Here is an 18,892-nt window from a genome sequence, read left to right as displayed (position 1 = left end):
AAAGTATTTCATTCATATTTAACCAACATATATTTGTGGAATTATGTCTCAATCATGCAGGGTATTGGCAAAATTAAGCTGTGTATCCCCTGAAGTAGGAAATCCTATACTTTCATGGGCCTACCTAATTGAATTAATCCCATTCATCTAAAGTTTCATCAAGAGTGCATCCTACACAATTTTGAGACTTTGCAGACTGGAATCAAGATATATAACTGATTTACAAACCAAGGCCCCACCAGGTATTGAATAGTGGGGAGGAGTTAGTAGTCCACCTTGGAAGTTAAAATGTATGATTGAGTATTGAATGTCCATTCATGAGATTTTCTCTGCAGATGGCCACTAGCATTAGCCATACAGTTCTCTTTAATTTGCAATGAGGATGTACTCTTGATGAAACTTTAGATAAATGGGATTAATTCAAGTAGGTAGAAAATATTATTTGTATGTGCCTTATACTTGCATTACACTGTAGATATAGTGTTTGACTCGTTTCTCTTTCCACCCAGTTGTACTCTAATTCCACACCCCTTCGAGTTGGATACTATGACACCGATGGCTATACAATGCCAGTTCCATGCATGAGACGAGCTGTTCTAGAGACCAAAAAGCTCCTGCAGCAGGCAGGTCATGAGGTAAATTGACCACATACTAACAGATATTGTGTCACATTATGTTAATTCAAAATTCTCTTTTTGCATGACAGACAGGAGGAGTTTGTTGAAAGTAGGAAGCTTCAAACATTATAGGTTAAAGACCAAGGGGCATATTACCAAGCAATAGCGATAATTATCGCTATTGCTTGGTTAGAGACAAAAATTTACCGCTGAGCTGTGGCGATTTTTACCGCAAATACACCTTGGTATTACCAAGGTTTATCGCAAATGCGATAAAAATCGCCCGCAATGCATGAATATCGCTGAAAAGTCAGCGATATTCATGCATTACCGAGCTAATGCTCTTAGCCATGTTATCCACCTCCCATTGGATAACATGGCTAAGAACTGCTCAGGGGCAGGTGTTAACTTTTGGAGATATTCGCGCTTAGCGCGAATATCTCCAAAAGTTGGTAATAGGAGATAGCGATGTTAGCGACTGTTTCCAGTCGCTAACATCTTGGCACGCCCACTTTGCATGTCATTAGTGATAAATATCACTGACATGCAAAGTGGGGCCCAAGAAGGTCGCTATCTCCTACTAGCTGTCGCTAACTGGTGTTAGCGACAGCTTGGTAATAGGGAGATCATTTTATCTCCGCTTTCTTGGTTTTTAAAGCCAAAAAAGCGGAGATAAACCCCCTTGATAATATGCCCCCAAGTATTTATTTCAGAAGCCCACGAACAGGAGGTGTCTATGAAGTCTGAAAGATCAGAGTAAACTGATCTCTCAGGGTAAACGCTCTCTGGAAGCAGAACATAGCAATATTCAAAGGTATACAGAACATTCAAAGAAATACAGAACATTGCATAAGAAAAGGTAATAATAAGCTTGACATAGAGAGACTCATAATAGGAGAAAGAGAATGTGAATGTATGAATATGAACACACTACTACAGAGTTCTTTCTGTTTTTATGTGGTGGGGGTTATTGATAAGTGTAGTACATTTTAGTTTACCAATAATGTAAAAAGTATACCTTTTTGAAAGCTAATGAGTTCTTTTAGGATGTGTTCAATTTAAAATTTACCTTCAGAGAGCTCCCAAGTGCCAAATTTATACAAGATTAGAAAACTAAGGACAGGACGGGGTCACAACAAAACCATTCCTTACAAGCCTCCCTTTTCAGACAACTCTTAAGAACCATACCAGGTCAATACTTTTGTCAATGTTCTGCTAATTTTCTTCATTGTCCTTGCTTCAAGCTGTATGAAAATTCATGCAATATCTGAGATATAAAGTACTGGCTTTATGCTGGATGTTCAAGAGGGCAATAAAGTGTAGAAAGTTGAGACAAAATGAAGATGATAGCGCTGAAATGGTGGCTCAAATTTAAATGAATACAGTGCAACCTTTCAAATATCATCACTCAAAGGACCAAGCCCCTTTACCACACCATTTCCCACTCTTAGGTGATAAGTTTTTGCCACTGTGTTTTGATCAAAATAGTTATTCCATCATTATAAACATCTTAAATGTAGTCACTAATGTGAGTTGGGAGTAGTTTGAAGGTGTTTTATTTTCTAATTAAAGGTTTAGTCAATTCTGATTCTTAATACATTAGTCAAATAATCAATATATTCCCAATTAGCAATTATAAAATTCACCAGGAGGGACTGCACTTGATTAGCATAAATTGCAGGAGAAACAAAATAATTGAGATGCGAAAAACCCTACTCATCCATAATACTGCACAGGAATAACATAAAATGTCAAAGTACAATAAGTGCAAAGACACATTATATTACAGAGGATCAGCCCTTTTAAAACATCACACAACATGAATCATTGATCAATAGTGTAATAGAAAATTATTCAGGATTTGAGCTGCAAAAACGACAATAGTAAAGCACACAGGACTCATAAGATGCTAAAGTATTAAATGCAAAACACGCCTAGTTTTCAAAAGTGCAAATCACAGAGGTTAATTAGTGCAAAAATAAGGATCAAATTCGAGCACTAATGATATTCTTGCGAATGATCCATGCAGAGAGTAAAAACTTAGAAACACTTATCAAAATCATTTCATTCATATCAGATCTCATTATTCTCAAAGTGTGTTAAATTTGCCTAACACCCAGTGAGCCACACAGGTGTAATCCACTTCTTGCGAGAGGTTAGATAAGTGTTACAAAAACAAAAAGAAGTGGTGTAAAGTTTCAAATCTTATAAGCAACTGCTTGGCTAAAGGACTAGTGATCTTGCCAAAAAAGGCACAACAAATTGAATCAGATTAAAGTCCAGCGGGCATATTATCAAGGGGGTTTATCTCCGCTTTTTTGGCTTTAAAAGCCAAGAAAGCGGAGATAAAATTATCTCCCTATTACCTAGCTGTCGCTAACACCAGTTAGCGACAGCTAGTAGGAGATAGCGACCATCTTGGGCCCCACTTTGCATGTCAGTGATATTTATCACTAATGACATGCAAAGTGGGCGTGCCAAGATGTTAGCGACTGGAAACAGTCGCTAACATCGCTATCTCCTATTACCAACTTTTGGAGATATTCGCGCTAAGCGCGAATATCTCCAAAAGTTAACACCTGCCCTGAGCAGTTCTTAGCCATGTTATCCAATGGGAGGTGGATAACATGATCAGCTCTTCAAGCAAGCTGCATTTCTTCAAAGCAGTATTTTAGTAAGCTTTCACTGTGTTATGCACTATTAAATGTATTTGTAATTTAATACAAACTGCACGCTAATTCTGCACACGTTTAACTATTGCGAGTTTAATAAAAGCACATTCTACAGTTAAGACAACATCTAAGCCAGTGACATTAAAGTCAGACTACAAAATATATGTTTTCATGTTTCAGTGTCTTTAAAAGAACATTATTTATTAAAAGGAAAACAAATCTAGTTAAAGCCTATTGACTAAAAATTAAAGCCTCGTGTTATCAGTACCAAATGTCTGCTTGTCATGTTTAAAAATCCATTTTTCATTTTTGAAGCCCAAGGCAGATTATCCTTAGTAGTGATTAATTTATAGGACATTTTCCAGCACTCACAAAGACGAAAACATGTTTAGAAGACTACACATGCATCAGAATCAAAGTGTCCTATTGTAATTAGAGTTACTGTACTCAAAATTGTGACAACTGGAATCTTTCACTGCTAGTGGCCTCTGTAATGGCCTTCATGTAATATGCTATTGAAGTTTGCATGTAGAGCAGTGCCTATTGAGTATGACAAAGTCAAACAGTATGTTTAGTTTGAATAATAGGACAATTATTGGAATATCTGTTTGCGCTTTAAAACTCAGGGCCTCATTTATGAAAAGTGTTGCATCGCTGCATGAAAACAGCAATTTAACACTTTTCACTCCGCCATCCTTACGACACCACGGATGCACCGTATTTACTCTACGGTGCTTCATGTCGCAAGGATTTACAGACCCATCGGTATTCCTGATGTACCTGTTGGCGCAAAAGTGGGGCATTGCTGGGGTGTGTCAGAAAGACGCAATTCCAGCAGTGTGTCCTTTCACTGTGAGGCAGGCGTAAGGATTCGACGCAGTGGCGTCCTAGAAGTGTCACAGTGAAATCGCATAGATTTCACTCAAACACCTAAAAGAGTCTTTTTTGCGCCAGAACGCCCACCCTTCATACATTATACCTGTCGCAGGTATAATGTAGCGCAAGGGTTCACAAAGTGAAACATCTGCCTAGATTCGTCAGTTTGTAACTATGGCGCAGCGTGGCACATATTTTATGCCGCCGCAGTGTCTCAAAAAGTGAAGCAACGGGGGCTTAAAGGGCTCATAATTAAGGTCTTCAGGGCCCGGTTCTGAAAAAATTGCAAATCTACATCTGTAAGTATACTACTACATTTGGGTACAGTCATGCACATATTTGGATTTCATGAATGTTCCCAAGACTACTCCTGGAATTTTTTTTAGAAATTCCTATGTACCCATATCCAAAGGGTTGCTTCATGCTTAATTGTACATATATTACAATTATGCATGCACACATGCCACTGTGGTCATCATCATCATCAATATAGTTTATTTCGGATTCAAGATCCTAAAAAACACATCAATCACATTAAAACAATCAACTGTATAGTATTACAATCACAGTAAAATCGCATTATAATAAAATGGCTCACAAAAAGGGCCAAAAGTCCCCATAAAAATAAAAAGTAAACACAGTTCACACAGTTATGCCAAATAATCAATATATTCCCAATTAGCAATTATAAAATTCACCAGGAGGGACTGCACTTGATTAGCATAAATTGCAGGAGAAACAAAATAATTGAGATGCGAAAAACCCTACTCATCCATAATACTGCACAGGAATAACATAAAATGTCAAAGTACAATAAGTGCAAAGACACATTATATTACAGAGGATCAGCCCTTTTAAAACATCACACAACATGAATCATTGATCAATAGTGTAATAGAAAATTATTCAGGATTTGAGCTGCAAAAACGACAATAGTAAAGCACACAGGACTCATAAGATGCTAAAGTATTAAATGCAAAACACGCCTAGTTATCAAAAGTGCAAATCACAGAGGTTAATTAGTGCAAAAATAAGGATCAAATTCGAGCACTAATGATATTCGTGCGAATGATCCATGCAGAGAGTAAAAACTTAGGGGCATATTACCAACAACTAGCGATAACTTTTGTCTCTAACTTGTTTAGAGACAAAAAGTATCGCAGCAAATCGGCGATTTTTATCGCAGATCAACCTTGCTATTAGCAAGGTTTATCGCAAATGCGATAAAAAACGGCCGCAATGCATGAATATCGCTGAAAAGTCAGCGATATTCATGCATTATCGAGCAAATGCTCTTAGCCATGTTATCCACCTCCCATTGGATAACATGGCTAAGAACTGCTCAGGGCAGGTGTTAGCTTTTGGAGATATTCGCGCTTAGTGCGAATATCTCCAAAAGTTGGTAATAGGAGATAGCGATGTTAGCGACTGTTTCCAGTCACTAACATCTTGGCACGCCCACTTTGCATGTCATTAGTGATAAATATCACTGACATGCAAAGCGGGGCCCAAGATGGTCGCTATCTCCTATTAGCTGTCACTAACTGGTGTTAGCGACAGCTTGGTAATAGGGAGATAATTTTATCTCCGCTTTCTTGGCTTTTAAAGCCAAAAAAGCGGAGATAAACCCCCTTGATAATGTGCCCTTTAGAAACACGTATCAAAGTCATTTCATTCATATCAGATCTCACTATTCTCAAAGTGTGTTCAATTTGCCTAACACCCAGTGAGCCACACAGGTGTAATCCACTTCTTGCGAGAGGTTAGATAAGTGTTACAAAAACAAAAAGAAGTGGTGTAAAGTTTCAAATCTTATAAGCAACTGCTTGGCTAAAGGACTAGTGATCTTGCTAAAAAAGGCACAACAAATTGAATCAGATTAAAGTCCAGCGGGCATATTATCAAGGGGGTTTATCTCTGCTTTTTTGGCTTTAAAAGCCAAGAAAGCGGAGATAAAATTATCTCCCTATTACCTAGCTGTCGCTAACACCAGTTAGCGACAGCTAGTAGGAGATAGCGTCCATCTTGGGCCCCACTTTGCATGTCAGTGATATTTATCACTAATGACATGCAAAGTGGGCGTGCCAAGATGTTAGCGACTGGAAACAGTCGCTAACATCGCTATCTCCTATTACCAACTTTTGGAGATATTCGCGCTAAGCGCGAATATCTCCAAAAGTTAACACCTGCCCTGAGCAGTTCTTAGCCATGTTATCCAATGGGAGGTGGATAACATGGCTAAGAGCATTAGCTCGGTAATGCATGAATATCGCGGACTTTTCAGCGATATTCATGCATTGCGGCCGTTTTTTATCGCATTTGCGATAAACCTTGGTAATACCAAGGTTTATCTGCGATAAAAATCGCCGCAGCTCAGCGGTAAAATTTTGTCTCTAACCAAGCAATAGCGATAATTATCGCTATTGCTTGGTAATATGCCCCCAGGAATCTATCCCACTGACTGCTTGGGTCACATTTACTTAACGCCTCATCCCACAAATAAACTTTGGGGCATATTACCAAGCAATAGCGATAAAAATCGCCGCAAAGCATGAATATCGCTGAAAAGTCAGCGATATTCATGCATTATCGAGCTAATGCTCTTAGCCATGTTATCCACCTCCCATTGGATAACATGGCTAAGAACTGCTCAGGGCAGGTATTAGCTTTTGGAGATATTCGCGCTTAGCGCGAATATCTCCAACAGTAGGTAATAGGAGATAGCGATGTTAGCGACTGTTTCCAGTCGCTAACATCTTGTCACGCCCACTTTGCATGTCATTAGTGATAAATATCACTGACATGCAAAGTGGGGCCCAAGATGGTCGCTATCTCCTACTAGCTGTCGCTAACTGGTGTTAGCGACAGCTAGGTAATAGGGAGATAATTTTATCTCCGCTTTCTTGGCTTTTAAAGCCAAAAAAGCGGAGATAAACCCTCTTGATAATATGCCCCCTTAAGTCTATCTTTTACCACAGATTTGGAGATAAGAACAAGGGCAGCAGGAGAGACCCAGAGGGAAGCCAGATCAAGCCTCAAGATCGTATCTTTGACAATTCTTATTCAGGGAATTTTCATACAGACATTGGGAGCATTAATTATACAAGAGGAAGTCTGTACGGAGTCAGCTCGTCATTAATACACAGTCTGTACCAGTATAGTAAGGCTGTACATTTGCTAACTAGAGCAATAGGAAAGATGCTCACATCTTGAAACTGCAGTATGCAGTGGGTGCTTTGCAGAAGATTCAGCAGGGACCTAATATATGTATTTTCTGTTACAGAAAGGTGCTAGACCATAGCATTGCCCCAATGCTCTGCACCTTAAAGGGTAGATTCATTGGCTTTAGCATTGTAAATCTCAACTGCTGGGGACAGTGATCTGGTCTTCTTTATCATCGTTAAGATTGCCTTACTTTGCTGCTGTAACTTTAGTGCACTGTTCTCTATCTGTGAGGATCAGGCAAGCATATTAGACAATCTGACTCCAAGATAATCACAATCTTTTACTTACCCAAGAGATTCATTCTGTGCCAAATTACTGCACCTTTTGGAAGTGCAAGGATTAAATGACATGAATTCCAATTTTTTTATATTCAGTTCCAGTCCTCTCACAACACAAAAGGATAAAAAACTGTCCACTAGGGCCTGAAGTCCAGGCGGGGTTTTAGATGTAAGCAACGTATCGCCCGCACACAACTCCCCCATTTTTTGGAGCATCATTTCCAGCAAAGTCCAGATAGTGCACTAAGTCATTTCATATAATATAAAAAGCAAAGGGGCCAGCCCACATCCTTGGCGAGTTCCTTTCTGAATTCTAACATTTTCGGTCAACTTGCTTTTCCTACCACACCTTACTCAGGCAAAGTTAAGCTGATGCAGCCTAATCAAAATTGATAAGATTTCATCAGGGAATCCCACGTTGCCCAATACAGACCTTAAATGATGTATGGGAATAGTGTCAAAGGTCGATTTCAGGTCCAAAAAGACTACATACATAGTACTGTTTTCCAATATAAGTTACCGAAGTGGAACATCTGGTCTATTATAGTGATCTTCTGGCGGAAGCCAGCCTGCAGATCAGATAAAATGTTATTCTCGTGGGCCCAATCAGCAAGTTTCCCCAAAATTTGGCAACAGAAAAGTTTTTGCATCCCATCTATCGAACTGATGGGCCTTTAAATGCATGGGTCTTCTCTACTGCCATTTTTAAACCTAGGAACTATTTCAGCTGGTTGTCATGATATAGGGGGAGGTAAACCCCACAAAACTGACTTGCTAAGTCGATTTAAATAGGGTCCATGTGTAGTCGGTTCTGCCGCAAGCAAGTCATCCACTATGCCTCCCTCCCGAGCTTTCGCAGGGACAATGTCTGCCAAGGTCTCACAGGTCTCTTGAAGTGATACTTCAAGACAACAGGACAGTTCTCTGGGTTATTTAGTCCTAGATTAGAGGTATTACCAGATGCCATGGTGGAATCAAAATAAAGCTCTTCATTTTCCTCGACCCAAAATGAGGCTGGAGAAAGAAATCAACATGGGTTGTAGCGATTTACTCCTGTGTGCAACCATATTCCCAAAAGACTTGCTGTCCCCCGCAGTGAACAGATATCCATCTCCCAATCAGATCTAGCACACCTAAGGTGGCTTTTATACTCCCTTCTGGCTTGAACAATTTTCTCCTGGTTATTTAATTTAATAGTCTGTACTAAGGCTGCCATAGCAAGTTTGCTCTGCTTATTAAATCAAGGATGTTTAGATCTTCCTTTGTGTGGCCTATTACATTTCCCAAAGAAGAATTGACCTGTGTGGGCAAATAAATCATCATGCTGGTTAAGACACTGCATTACACCATCTCTATCTAGTTTGATACTTAACATCAGCTTGATTGAACCTGCAACGTTGCAATATATTTTGGCAATACTATTGTGATCACTAAAAATAAAGGACAACTTTAGGGATAGCTTATTATTAGCAAGGCAAGATTTCCTCTGGTATCCAGTGTACTGCAAGTTACTTTCAGTTAACAAGAAGTGTTTCATTGTCAATTGAAGAGAATTATGGTCATTATCACTTATAGAGAGGATCTTCATATCTAACATGTATGACAATAAATGCAAGAAAATCAAAATATGACCAATTCTACTGGAGTGGTTGTATCTCTTGAACATATGCACGCCATCCAAATCAGAGGTGATTCTATCTAAGCCTGGACGGAATACGGGGAGTTCTGCTATGCGGAACTCCGCGAAGTGACGACAAAACTCTAGCAAGCTACGTGGAGTTCCCCGAGCAGGGAAGTGGGTTACCGAGTGCCGTTCTCACTGATTTTTTCATTCCGGGTGTTTGTCCCGCGCTGTAAAATCAGGGAGAATGGCATCTCGCACAGTGCAAGAGGGCGCTTCTTCTTTCTGCCGCTCGAGTAAAAGTTCTACGTGAGAGGTAGTTTCAACGTGAAAGGTAGGTTTCTCAAAGCAAGCGGTAGCGTCCGCCTGCTTTGAGAAATATTGCAGAGAAGTGGTCTAGCATTACATTTTCCTCACCATCGCTCACCAACTTACCATTGGCGAGTGAGGAATAAACTTCAGGGACGGAGTGCGAAAAACTCAGAAAAGTCTGCGAATGGAGCGGAGTTCACTTCTCAGGTTTCTGCCAACACAGGCCTTAAGGCCACGATTAGGAGGGAGCTCCAAAAGTTAGATAGCTTGGTGCGACTGCCTCTTCAAACGGAACCAAATCTAACCGCCTGCGTTATGCCCCAAGCTTTATCTTCCTCTTCAGCATGTCCAAATCAGAGATGTCAAACAGTACAAATACCCATACCCCCATGCAAAATACCATTGGCAAATTCCTCACGACTGGTAAGAGTACCTGACTCTTGGTTACGACCAAGGGGACTGTTGTACACAATAAAAATATAAAGAGACATGTTATTAGCAACATAAATCAGCAACCCTAGAAGATCAGTTGAGTTTAAAGAAAGCCTTTTGACACTGCAATTGAGTAAAGTTTTGATCCAAATTTTGAGACTTCCTGCAGTCTGCCCCTTACACAAGAAATTGTCTCAAAGTAATAATTCATAAACCCTGGCCTGAAAACTGGATCAACACATCAAGTCTGTTCAAAAATTGCAAATGTCGAAAGAGTCAACGGAAGACCCCGAACCAAGGTCTGCAAGTTTGGATTTTAGCAAAGGATAGTTCCAGGAGACTACTTTCCACTCATCCATTGGGGGTCACAGAAAAAGTAGCTGCAATTTGGGAGAAAATGTCGTCCTTAAATCAATCTCTATTATTTGCAAGCTGGAGGTGAGCCTCCGTAGGATCCAGCATTAGGGTTGTAACTGCTAAACACAGACACACCCTGGTCACAGGAAGTTTATACTTTAGTTTGACATTAGTGGGAGCTGTCCAAGAAGATCTAACTTCTAAAGCTATTAAATCCTCCCTCAATCTCTGGGACTTGAATGCGATTTCAAACATAATCATAACTATTGGCTGGTATCTGGTGGCAAATCACATTCACAATGTTTGAGCGTACTATTGAAAGACATTTACACACAGTGCGAAACCAATGAATTACTTTGTCAATCAATAAGTCCCTTGCTTCTCTGACCCCACATGGCTGTTCTAGAGTCCATAAATCTCCTGCAATAAGCTGCCAATGAGGTAAATTAACCACAGAATCTGTCCCACCTTATAGTAATTAAAAATCTCTTTTTGCATGACAGACAGGATGAGTTATTGTTGTTTTTATGTGGTAGGGGAGGTGATTGATAAGTGCAGTACATTTTGTTTTCCAATAATATGATAAACAATCCAATTAACTATACCTCTTTGATAGCTAATGAGTTATTTTAGGATTCAACTGAAAATATGTCTTCAGAGATCTTTCAGGTGCAGTGCAAATTTACACAAGATTAGAAAACTAAGGGCAAGCCTGGGGTTATACCAAAAACATTCCTTACAAGCCTCTCTTTTAAAAAAATTCTTCAGAAGCATACCAGGTCTTTGGTATGGTTTTCATCACTTTTTTCAATGTTCTGCTAATTTCATTCATTGTCCTTGCTTCAAAATTCATGCAAAATAGGAGATATAAAGTACAGGCTTTATACTGGATATCCAAGAGGGCAATAAAGTATAGAAAGTTGGAGAACTGAAAAAAATCTGAGACAAATGAAGACAAAAAATGTTTAGAAGACTACAGAGGTATTTGAGAAAAAATATCTTAGTCAAAGTGTCCCACTGTAATTAGAGTTATTGTATCACAATTGTGATAACCACAATCTTTCACTGCTAGTGTCTAGTGGCCTCTGTAATGCCCTTCATGTAACATGCTACTGCAGTTTGCATGTAGAGCATTGCCCATTGAGTATGAATGTTAAATGGTACATTTAGTTTGAATCATAAGACAATTATTGAAGTATCTGTAGGTACATTTACATTTGTAAGTATACTACTACATTTGGGTACAGACATGCACACGTTTGGATTTCATGAAGGTCCCAAGACTATTCATGGAAAACGTTTAGGAATTCCTATTTACTCATATCCGAAGGGTTTCTTCAAGATTCAATGTATGTACAATTCTGCATGCACAGATGCCACTCTGGTAATTCTTAATGTATAACCCTATAGGATAGTGCTTCACAAACATTTTAGAACCATGACCCAATTTTTCGAACAACAAACTTTCAGGACCCATCTTCCTTTAACAAACAAGGGGCGGGGTGATTTTTTAATGTAATGGTAGACATGCTTCCAAAGTGCTGTGAATTACCAAAATAACATGCGCTTTGCAATATTTCCTTTCACACTCAACGTATGCCAGCAAAATTGTCACATAGCATGCTTTAAAAACTCCTCTCACTTTGCAGTTAGAGAAGGAAAATTAAACACCTATCTCCACGTGAAAAGAATAAGTCCAGCCAGGCATTTGACCTCTGTCTTTGAAGCGCAGCAAATATGACAAGATGATTATAAAATAAAACGTCACCTTTAATTATTGCTCTTTCACAACCCACTAGAAATCAGCTGGCGACCCAACAGGGAGCCACGACCCACAGTTTGGGAAATGCTAAACTAAGATTAGCTGATAGGATTCTATCAGTGGCCCTGGACAACTACACCTCTTCGTCCTTCACGCTCCTATGTGGAGTACCACAGGGTTTCTCTTTGAGTCCTACGCTCTTTAATATATATGTATCTGAACTGGCAGTATTATTATGATCCTTCGGGATGGCACTGACATCCTACGTAGATGACACCCAAATTGTCGTATCCATCTGTAAAAACACCCAACCGCCAGTAAAAAGATTTAGAGACTGCACAAAAGCAGTCAACTCATGGATAAGATCACACTGCCTTAAGTTGAACTCAGGGAAGACCGAGGTAATACTGTTTGGTAATTACTCAACCTCCTCGTCCCAGATCTGGTGGCCAGATGAACTGGGAACAGCACTGATCCAGGTCCCTAAAGGCAAAAATCTGGGAGTAATGATAGATGAGAGACTGGACTTCGAAGCTCACGTCAAGGCCATTTCATCATCCAGCTTCTTTATACTCAAAGTGATTAACTTAGTGATCCAACAAAAAGCAGGTAACATGTGTTTACATCCTTCGTCCTTTCCAATCTGGATTATTGCAATGGGCTATATCTCGGTATACCATGAAGCAACTTCATAGGCTTCAGATGATCCAAAATGCGGCGGCTAGGCTCCTTCTAGGGATTCCCAAATTTCAGTTAGTGGGAAAGCACCTTCAGAGTCTGCATTGGCTGGCAGTAAAAAGTCGTATTAATTTCAAGACCCTGTACATTACATCTAAGGCACTACGCAGCACAGATCCTCATTTCTTGAAGCGGTCACTGCACTGGCACTCTCCAAACAGATGCCTTTGATCACAAGGGGCAAAATTGATACTCTCTCAGAGACTTTTTAAATCAAACTGGGGCAGTAGAAGTTTTGTGGTGGGGGCTACAAAGTTCTGGAGTACCCTCCCTATTACCATCAAAAATCTTCCCTCCTTGACATCCTTCAGGAAAGCCATTAAGACCTGGTTGTTCGTTGAATAGTGCTCCAGCTCGCTTCTTGATTGCTTAGTGCCAAGACACCATTGGCATTCGTGCACGTATACATTTCTAACATAACATAACATACAGAAATTGCCATAACACATCCTTTTGGCCAGACCAGTTTTAGGCGGTTTGATAGAAGTACCTTATTAGCTAACTTACTGAGCAGTCCTATACTGTGCTTCAAAGAAAAAAAACAAGGTCAGTCAGTCCATTGGTTGTACAATTTCTTTTGACAGTGAACCTAACCATGGCAAACATTCTCAAGAGTGAATCTGGACTTCCTGTCACCCATGTTTCCATCATTGCTTCTTTAACACCCTATGTGACATCAACTGTGTTTCATACAAACTAAGGTGGACAGAAGACTGATCTTTTAGTTGCAATTCATGGAAGGGTTTTTTTAACAAGAAAATGTTGCCTTATGAGTTGAGCACTGGTTAAGCACTCACTTTAGGGCACTGTCTGCCATGAGGACTGTGGCAGTATGGGAGAAGACACCTGTCCCTACCTGGTGGAAGGGTCAAAGACTGACTTGTTAGGATAGTCTATGGTTTCGGTATTCCAGTCTGGTGGCACCTGATCAAAATCTTCCGAATCATCATCCTTTGCACTTGGCTTCTTAGGTACAATTAGGTTTCATAGCTGCCACTCCTAAACTTTCTTTCTCCTCTGTAGGACTGTGCAATAGTGGTCCTCCATACAGCTTACAGCAGCCTACTTGCTCTCAGGTGCAACCAAAGGTTTGACCTTGTTTCCATCTCCAATAGAGGAATCCTGATGACTCCGTACAAGTGCTTTTATCCTTTATTATATGGTAGTTCTTTAGATGTTCAAATCTGACAAGTATGCAGAAGCATAAACATATAAAGATGCTTGAACTTTGGATATCCAACTATGGTTTTATTATTACTTGTTTTATCATTTTATGTTATTATTTTTCAAACCATTATTATTATTAGTGGTAGTAGTAGTAGAAGTATTAAGATTAGTACTAATAGTGTAGCAGTAATATTACTTGTATTAATAATTATGTCATCATTAGTATCAGTTATTTTCAAAACATAGTTGTGTATTAGTGGATGGAGGGAGGTCTAGGGGGTCCTTAAGTATTAGACCAGTTTAAGTACCACCTATAGGGAGAGGGTCATTGTAGGAATGAGGTGTACAGACGGCACAGGAGGCGCACTTCGTGACATTTTCATTATGTGTGTTGTTAATTATAATGTTAATATTAATGCTTATATTATTTATGTTATCAATACTGATATTAGTATTCCTACTATATTGACCATTATTATTCTATTATTCCTGCTTTAAGTAGCCCCTACTGTCTTACAGATCATACAGTGTACGCCTCCTCGGGTTGACTACATGGCAAATGAACTGTTTATAAAGGGAATATTTGCAGATGGCGGCTCTACATTACTGGATGCATTGTAAGTGTGTTACACCCTGAATCTCAGTTATCTTTCAACAGGATCATACTATCCTTCTTTCTTTATCTGTGAAAATCAACATATGTAATGGCCCATTGTGGGCATGGCCATAGTGATCAGTGGATAATGAACACATCTTTAGCTACAGATCACAGGTCTGAATCTAGTGTGCATCATTACCACCGCTCAACCTTCTGAGATGAGTAAAATGAGCATCATTGCACTCAGTTGTAATGAGCCCTATTTTTAGAAACTGAATAACTATGTCTGCTTTCTCTGGGTCCTTTTAGGTTTCAGTTGTAGTGAGAAGACGTCATGTAGAAGTAAATGTGGAGGTGGACACAGCCTCCTTGTGGCCATATGTAGGAAAGTGGGTTATTAGTAGGTGGGGTTATTCACTCTCAGCTAGTAATAATACCACAATCACTAACAGGTCCAGTCAAGTCTCAGTAAATTAATCCTTGCTCAACCCTTGGTAGATTGACAACAAACAGTCAGGCTTGACTTAGGATATAGGCATGTGTAAAGCATTTAAGACCACCAACACATTAAATAGGTAAAAGACACAAACCAATAGAAATTCAACACCAATTTATAAAAATAAGAAATATTTGTATTATTAAAATGACAACAAAACAACAAAAAAGGAGATAGGACATTTCTAAAGATTTCATTTTAAAAATGTGCTTTTTAACACTCAAAAGCCCACAGCGCCACTCCCAACCACTAGGGGTGCTACTGGAATAAAGTCTAAGTTTCAGGCCAACCATGATGGACTGCAGGCTAGCTAGGGAGTGGGGTAGGGCCCGGTCAAAGTTTTACCTTTGGACATAGATTTTTTTTTTAGAAATCATCTTTTGTTTCGTTGATGGGCTCCCCAGGCTGGTTGGATCCACAGACCACAGTGGCCTGCTGCAGCTCTGTGGGTTGGTGAACGGGGGGAGTCGAGTGCTTAACGTCAACAGTGAGGTAGACCTAGAAATGGGCAAAGTCAGCGGTCACAGCTATGGGAAGCGCCGTCAAAAGTGGCCGGATTCTCCATGTAGGTCTTTTCTTTTACCTTCAGACTTAGTAGCTTTGCTGGTTCTCTGGAGCTTTTGAGTGGGATGAACCTGTGCGGTTAGTCCGACCGGCAAGTCGATGTCAGCACTTCGGGGCATATTATCAAGGAAATGCGATATTTATCGCATTTCCTGCTTAGTGTGACTTTGCACAACGCCGGCTATCGCTGGATTCAATCGCTGAGATATTGCATTATTATCAATGCATATCTCCATGGCGATCAGAAATCCGGCGATAGCCGTGAAGTACCGGTTTATCGCTGGGAATTCAGAGATACACCGGCAGCGTAAGGGGAATCCTTGTTAATAGGGAGATGTGGATTGAGCCGTACAATCCACCTCCCATGTAACATATAGGCAAGTTAGGATTTTCTTTGACATTAATTCCTGGCGATAACCGCGGCTAGCGCAGCTTTTTGTAACGCTACGTGTGTCCTGGGCCGTCTTGTAAATACGGCAAAGGACAGTTAGAGGTATTTTCCTTTTAATTTTGTCAGGGAATGCCTACTTTGCCTCTCATTAGAGATGCAATGTGAGGCGTGTGGAATACGGCTGCTAAAATGCGCTAATGCATTTTAGCACCACATTGGTAATAGGGTGTTATTATTATCTCTGCTTTTTTGGCTTTTAAAGCCAAAAAACGGACATATGACCCTTGTTAATATGCCCCTTCACTCTTGATGTAAAGCTGGTCTTTTACTGGAGCCTTTCTGCAAACATTTGCAGAAAGTTTCTAAGCTTATAAATCTTGATTTTTCTTGGTTCCCTTAGGGGTGATAAGTGTCTTCTAACACTGGCCAAGGCTCAGAGGCTCTGGGTTGCCACTTGAAGGCTAGGATTCAATCTCACACAATGCACTTGTGCCGTCCAGAAAAAACTGCAGTTGCAGTTGGTTAGATGGGGTATCCTCTCTTTGGTTTTGCAGGTGACTTCTTCAGTGTTTTTGTACCAGCTTTGTACCTGTTGCTGGTCAGGGAAACCACTCCCTTCCTTTTGGAGGCAAGCAAAGTCATTTCTTTGTGGAGCTTTGTAAATGGAGTAGGTGCAGTTTTTTAGAGTGCAATCCTCTTTTTGGTGCAGCCAGGGGTCAAGCACGGCTTATCTTCTTCCTTTCCAGACAGTGATCTTCTGAGCAGTATACATCTGCGCTATTTATTCTTCATTTCTGGACTTGACAATAGGGGCACCCTAACCACATGGATTTAAGCTACCTCTCTCTAGTGTGTCCACTTCGAGTGAAGGGGTGGGAGAATCTTTCCTTGGTGATGTCTGTGTAACCCAACCCAGGGGTTGCAATTCCATGTAAACAGTATTGTGAATAGTGCATTTTTCACTCATTAGCTGTTCAGAAAAATCTTCCTTTAACCCACTCCATTTTCCACCACAGCATAAGTGTCATAGTTTATGATTTAGTGAACTCTATATTTGAGCATGATAATGCCCTGAACTCTGGCTTAGAGAAAGACGGAGTTTAAGACACACCTTGTTAAAGGACACCACATCATAAAGCAGTAACAGTTTAAATGCTCTCAGAACACCGCTACTTTTCTAATTACTCATTAACTGCATGGTTAACTTTGACCCAATACAGCACTTCACTGCCTTTCAGCTGAGTTACTAGATATGTGGCTTGCAAAAGCTTCAAAGAGTAAAAGACCTCTAACAACTTGCCTTAGAAAAGGAATGCCATCCCACTTTTAGGCAGGAATGAAAAATGTCCTAGCTAACGTACAGGAAAGTTTCAATTCTATTAAGGAGGCGGAGGCGAGGATTAGGCTGTCACTTTCTCCATTTATTGTACTCCAGCAGCCTTTAAAAGTGTAAACATTATAAACAAACTCCATTTCCCATGAACACCAGGGAAAATGGAAACAAAAATCGTCCCATCAGTAACTGTCCAATCCCGTGCCAGGACTCCTCATATCTTCCTGTGTTGGCACTCTATCCTCCTCTTTCTTCCTGCGACACTGCCACAGTCCTTTGTCCGTTATTCCTGCTTGCCCGTATCGGAACCTACGGCACAAGGAAACCCATTAAGCCACCGAAAAGTAAACTTTGTCCAAGTCAATCAACAGCACCAGACAAGGTAATTACCACAAAGGTTATAGCATGCAACAGCAGATATGTGACCATCTCATCGTAAAAGATTTACTTACCATCCCAACTCCGAATTCTGGGAGGGTTCGAATGAAGAAAACGGGTGGGCTAATCCTCGCCTCCGCCTCCTTAATAGAATTGAAACTTTCCTGTACGTTAGCTAGGAAATTTTCCATTCTATGTCAGGAGCGGAGGCTTCTGATTAGGCTAGTTCAAAGCTTGTCAACCACCACGGAGGCCAGAGACACAACTGGCTTAAAGTAGAACCTTTTGAAGGTGGAGTCGGAAGACCAGTCTGCTGCTTTTAGAATGTCTTCCAGACGAGCCCCCAGGGAAAAGGCCTTAGATGCCATTGCCCCCCTCACTGAATGGGCTCCAAACTGGGAAATATCTATGCCGGCTTCCTGCATAACCCAACGCACCCATCGCGCGATGGTAGGTGATGAAACCGCCCCGTGTGGTTTAGTAAGAGCAATGAAGATCTGTTTGACACCCTGTGGGCGAATATCAATCGTTGTCACTTCATAGGCCTTTAGTGTTCTCACCACACATAACTTTGGGACATCTGGAAATGCAGGATACGAGATAGATCGAGAATCACTCTTGGTACGCCTGGAAATATGGAAGGTCACACCATCCGGGGACAAAATGCGACCTGTAAGGTCTAAGGCTCTCACATCCGAGACCCTGCGACATGAAATCAGACATAGCAACATTGCCAATTTAGCCGAAATCTGCTTTCTCGACAGGTACTTATTGGACGGCCAACTCCGAAACAAGTTAAGAACTTTATTGACATCCCACAAGACTGTGTAGCGAGGTTCCGGAGGAACGTGTAACCTAATCCCCCGCAGCAATTTGCAGACCAGAGGATGTTCCCCAATCGGGTGATTGTCCAGCGGGACATGACCTGCTGAAATGGCCGATCTAAAAGTATTGATTGACCTGTAAGCCAGGCCTTCCTTCGCTAGGGAGGCTAAGAAGTTAAGGACGTGGACAATGTCCGCCCCCATTGGATCAATCTGTAATCGCAGACACCAACCACTCCACCTAGACCATG

The 18,892-nt window shown here is 40.6% G+C and overlaps 1 protein-coding gene across 2 annotated transcripts in view; it reads left to right on the top strand.

Annotated features, from left to right (window-relative positions):
* LOC144800537 (vitamin D3 hydroxylase-associated protein-like) overlaps positions 1-18,892 on the top strand; it is a 306,080-nt gene that overhangs the window by 158,524 nt on the left and 128,664 nt on the right. For both annotated transcript variants that reach the window (XM_078671688.1, XM_078671687.1), the window contains exons 8-9: positions 510-635; positions 14,577-14,674. In XM_078671688.1, coding sequence (XP_078527814.1) covers positions 510-635; positions 14,577-14,674 — 224 coding nt within the window. The remainder of the gene's footprint in view (positions 1-509; positions 636-14,576; positions 14,675-18,892) is intronic.

The sequence above is a fragment of the Lissotriton helveticus genome, chromosome 1_2, assembly GCF_964261635.1.
Source record: "Lissotriton helveticus chromosome 1_2, aLisHel1.1, whole genome shotgun sequence".
NCBI classification, from domain to species: domain Eukaryota; kingdom Metazoa; phylum Chordata; class Amphibia; order Caudata; family Salamandridae; genus Lissotriton; species Lissotriton helveticus.
Note: the sequence above shows the minus strand (reverse complement) of the source record. Positions and strands in the feature narration are given on the sequence as shown.